Genomic DNA, 5,000 nt, shown 5'->3' with positions numbered 1-5,000 from the left:
GGGGAGAGAGAGAGAGAGGAGGGAGGAGAGAGAGAGGGGAGGGTAGGGAGAGAGAGGAGAGAGAGAGATAGCGAGGGGAGGGAGAGAGGGGAGGGTAGAGAGAGAGAGGAGGGAGAAGAGAGAGAGGGGAGGGTAGGGAGAGAGAGAGAGAGAGACAGTGTTTAATCTACAGCACAAGCCAGTCTGTTTTTGTCGCTGTGCTGGATCAAGCAGCTGTCTGCCATGGAGAGAGAAACTTTGAACCCGAGTCCAGCGACCATGGGGAGGTCATGTGACCCCTCGGTCCGGAGTGGGCGGGATCTGGGGGATGGAAAGAGCGTGAGAGAGTCCCTGGTGAACGGGGGCACGGAGAAGGGGCGCGAGAGAGGAGAGGGAAGAGAGGCGAGAGAGAAAGGCTCTGAAAACACCCAGCTAAGGACGGACAGAGAGCAGGGATCCAGAGAACTGAGGAAGAACCCAGAACTGCAGCGGTCAGAACCCAATCTAGAACCAGCATGGGACTCTAGAACTGACCTGAACCCAGAACCACAGGGGTCAGAACCAAATCTAGAACCAGCAAGGGACTCTAGAACAGACCTGAACCCAGAACCACAGGGGTCAGAACCCAATCTAGAACCAGCATGGGACTCTAGAACTGACCTGAACCCAGAACCGCAGCGGTCAGAACCCAATCTAGAACCAGCAAGGGACTCTAGAACTGACCTGAACTCAGAACCCAATCTAGAACCAGCAAGGGACTCTAGAACTGACCTGAACTCAGAACCCAATCTAGAACCAGCAAGGGACTCTAGAACTGACCTGAACCCAGAACCGCAGCGGTCAGAACTTCAACCGGAACCCACATTGGAGCCAGTCTTCCCAGCGGAGACCGGAGCCAGCGAGAAGCAGAGGTCAGACGCAGCGGGGGCGGAGAGGGAGGGAGAGGGGGGCAGCGGCCGGGGGGGCTCCGTCTATCGGGGGCTCCTCAGGAAGAAGCTGCTGCGCTCCTCGGACAGGTCGGTGTCCAGCTCCTCCACTTCATCCTTCACCTACTCCTCCCAGGAATCGGACGAGGTGTTCAGCGAGGGGGAGCGGGAGGAGAGCGCAGACAAGAGGAAGAGCTTCAGAAAGGTAAGGGCTCTCTGTGCTTAACAAACTGCAGAGCTGCATAGAGGTCTATAGGAAAGAGAGCTCCACTCTCCACACTGCAGAGCTGTATAGAGGTCTATAGGAAAGAGAGCTCCACTCTCAACACTGCAGAGCTGCATAGAGGTCTATAGGAAAGAGAGCTCCACTCTCCACACTGCAGAGCTGCATAGAGGTCTATAGGAAAGAGAGCTCCACTCTCAACACTGCAGAGCTGTATAGAGGTCTATAGGAAAGAGAGCTCCACTCTCAACACTGCAGAGCTGCATAGAGGTCTATAGGAAAGAGAGCTCCACTCTCAACACTGCAGAGCTGCATAGAGGTCTATAGGAAAGAGAGCTCCACTCTCCACACTGCAGAGCTGTATAGAGGTCTATAGGAAAGAGAGCTCCACTCTCCACACTGCAGAGCTGCATAGAGGTCTATAGGAAAGAGAGCTCCACTCTCAACAAAAATAAAACTTTGTTTTACAAAATAAGTTGTGTAACACAGGAGTTAATTAAAGACAAGAGGAAACGAGAATATAGGGCATTATCTGAGAGAGAGAGAGAGAGAGAGAGAGAGGGTTTCCCTTCCTCACAACCACACTGCCTGTGATCTCAGTATTGATCACGCACACACATACCAAGACACACACAAAAACACTGACACACACAGTGAAAGCCTGGTAAAGCATAGGGAAGCATTGTAAAGCACAGAGAGGTCTGGTAAAGCATAGGGAAGCATTGTAAAGCACAGAGAGGTCTGGTAAAGCATAGGGAAGCATTGTAAAGCACAGAGAGGTCTGGTAAAGCATAGGGAAGCATTGTAAAGCACAGAGAGGTCTGGTAAAGCATAGGGAAGCATTGTAAAGCACAGAGAGGTCTGGTAAAGCACAGAGAGGTCTGGTAAAGCATAGGGAAGCATTGTAAAGCACAGAGAGGTCTGGTAAAGCATAGGGAAGCATTGTAAAGCACAGAGGGGTCTGGTAAAGCACAGGGAAGCATTGTAAAGCACAGAGAGGTCTGGTAAAGCACAGGGAAGCATTGTAAAGCACAGAGAGGTCTGGTAAAGCATAGGGAAGCATTGTAAAGCACAGAGAGGTCTGGTAAAGCATAGGGAAGCATTGTAAAGCACAGAGAGGTCTGGTAAAGCATAGGGAAGCATTGTAAAGCACAGAGAGGTCTGGTAAAGCATAGGGAAGCATTGTAAAGCACAGAGAGGTCTGGTAAAGCACAGGGAAGCATTGTAAAGCACAGAGAGGTCTGGTAAAGCACAGGGAAGCATTGTAAAGCACAGAGAGGTCTGGTAAAGCACAGGGAAGCATTGTAAAGCACAGAGAGGTCTGGTAAAGCACAGGGAAGCATTGTAAAGCACAGAGAGGTCTGGTAAAGCATTGTAAAGCACAGAGAGGTCCTGGGAAGCATTGTAAAGCACAGAGAGGTCTGGTAAAGCATAGGGAAGCATTGTAAAGCACAGAGAGGTCTGGTAAAGCATAGGGAAGCATTGTAAAGCACAGAGAGGTCTGGTAAAGCACAGGGAAGCATTGTAAAGCACAGAGAGGTCTGGTAAAGCATAGGGAAGCATTGTAAAGCACAGAGAGGTCTGAGTAAAGCATAGGGAAGCATTGTAAAGCACAGAGAGGGCTGGTAAAGCACAGGGAAGCATTGTAAAGACTCTCCCAGTGCAGAGCAAGGGAACTCCAGCCAGCTTCATCACAGGACCCTGTTTAGTTAAGAAGTGTGATCAGACTTCCCCTCTCCCAGTGCAGAGCAAGTGCAGGGCAGCCAGGCTCATCACAGGACCCTGCTTATAACAGCACAGTGTGTGGTCACGGTGGTGGTGGTGGGGGGGGGGGAACTCCAGCTTCATCACAGGACCCTGCTTATAACAGCACAGTGTGATCACACGAGAGACTCTCCCAGTGCAGAGCAAGGGAACTCCAGCCAGCTTCATCACAGGACCCTGCTTATAACAGCACAGTGTGATCACACGAGAGACTCTCCCAGTGCAGAGCAAGGGAACTCCAGCCAGCTTCATCACAGGACCCTGCTTATAACAGCACAGTGTGATCACACGAGAGACTCTCCCAGTGCAGAGCAAGGGAACTCCAGCCAGCTTCATCACAGGACCCTGCTTATAACAGCACAGTGTGATCACACGAGAGACTCTCCCAGTGCAGAGCAAGGGAACTCCAGCCAGCTTCATCACAGGACCCTGCTTATAACAGCACAGTGTGATCACACGAGAGACTCTCCCAGTGCAGAGCAAGGGAACTCCAGCCAGCTTCATCACAGGACCCTGCTTATAACAGCACAGTGTGATCACACGAGAGACTCTCCCAGTGCAGAGCAAGGGAACTCCAGCCAGCTTCATCACAGGACCCTGCTTATAACAGCACAGTGTGATCACACGAGAGACTCTCCCAGTGCAGAGCAAGGGAACTCCAGCCAGCTTCATCACAGGACCCTGCTTATAACAGCACAGTGTGATCACACGAGAGACTCTCCCAGTGCAGAGCAAGGGAACTCCAGCCAGCTTCATCACAGGACCCTGCTTATAACAGCACAGTGTGATCACACGAGAGACTCTCCCAGTGCAGAGCAAGGGAACTCCAGCCAGCTTCATCACAGGACCCTGCTTATAACAGCACAGTGTGATCACACGAGAGACTCTCCCAGTGCAGAGCAAGGGAACTCCAGCCAGCTTCATCACAGGACCCTGCTTATAACAGCACAGTGTGATCACACGAGAGACTCTCCCAGTGCAGAGCAAGGGAACTCCAGCCAGCTTCATCACAGGACCCTGCTTATAACAGCACAGTGTGATCACACGAGAGACTCTCCCAGTGCAGAGCAAGGGAACTCCAGCCAGCTTCATCACAGGACCCTGCTTATAACAGCACAGTGTGATCACACGAGAGACTCTCCCAGTGCAGAGCAAGGGAACTCCAGCCAGCTTCATCACAGGACCCTGCTTATAACAGCACAGTGTGATCACACGAGAGACTCTCCCAGTGCAGAGCAAGGGAACTCCAGCCAGCTTCATCACAGGACCCTGCTTATAACAGCACAGTGTGATCACACGAGAGACTCTCCCAGTGCAGAGCAAGGGAACTCCAGCCAGCTTCATCACAGGACCCTGCTTATAACAGCACAGTGTGATCACACGAGAGACTCTCCCAGTGCAGAGCAAGGGAACTCCAGCCAGCTTCATCACAGGACCCTGCTTATAACAGCACAGTGTGATCACACGAGAGACTCTCCCAGTGCAGAGCAAGGGAACTCCAGCCAGCTTCATCACAGGACCCTGCTTATAACAGCACAGTGTGATCACACGAGAGACTCTCCCAGTGCAGAGCAAGGGAACTCCAGCCAGCTTCATCACAGGACCCTGCTTATAACAGCACAGTGTGATCACACGAGAGACTCTCCCAGTGCAGAGCAAGGGAACTCCAGCCAGCTTCATCACAGGACCCTGCTTATAACAGCACAGTGTGATCACACGAGAGACTCTCCCAGTGCAGAGCAAGGGAACTCCAGCCAGCTTCATCACAGGACCCTGCTTATAACAGCACAGTGTGATCACACGAGAGACTCTCCCAGTGCAGAGCAAGGGAACTCCAGCCAGCTTCATCACAGGACCCTGCTTATAACAGCACAGTGTGATCACACGAGAGACTCTCCCAGTGCAGAGCAAGGGAACTCCAGCCAGCTTCATCACAGGACCCTGCTTATAACAGCACAGTGTGATCACACGAGAGACTCTCCCAGTGCAGAGCAAGGGAACTCCAGCCAGCTTCATCACAGGACCCTGCTTATAACAGCACAGTGTGATCACACGAGAGACTCTCCCAGTGCAGAGCAAGGGAACTCCAGCCAGCTTCATCACAGGAC

At 52.1% G+C, this 5,000-nt stretch overlaps 2 protein-coding genes across 3 annotated transcripts in view; both read left to right on the top strand.

The window, feature by feature from the left end:
• Nucleotides 1-5,000, top strand: part of atg2a (autophagy related 2A) — a 180,815-nt gene that overhangs the window by 33,552 nt on the left and 142,263 nt on the right. The window lies entirely within an intron of this gene.
• On the top strand, nucleotides 94-1,191 carry LOC121306316 (pinin-like). Of its 2 annotated transcripts, none has more exons than XM_041238066.1 (2): nucleotides 94-623; nucleotides 783-1,191. In XM_041238066.1, the coding sequence occupies exons 1-2, from the start codon at nucleotides 223-225 to the stop codon at nucleotides 1,129-1,131; spliced, it is 750 nt and encodes a 249-aa protein (XP_041094000.1). In that variant the 5' UTR covers nucleotides 94-222; the 3' UTR covers nucleotides 1,132-1,191. The 2 variants fall into 2 exon arrangements, with proteins under 2 accessions (XP_041094000.1, XP_041093999.1); XM_041238065.1 differs by having other exon boundaries at nucleotides 94-686; nucleotides 735-1,183.

This window comes from Polyodon spathula, chromosome 47 (assembly GCF_017654505.1).
Source record: "Polyodon spathula isolate WHYD16114869_AA chromosome 47, ASM1765450v1, whole genome shotgun sequence".
Taxonomy (NCBI): domain Eukaryota; kingdom Metazoa; phylum Chordata; class Actinopteri; order Acipenseriformes; family Polyodontidae; genus Polyodon; species Polyodon spathula.
This window is presented reverse-complemented; position numbering and strand designations above follow the sequence as displayed.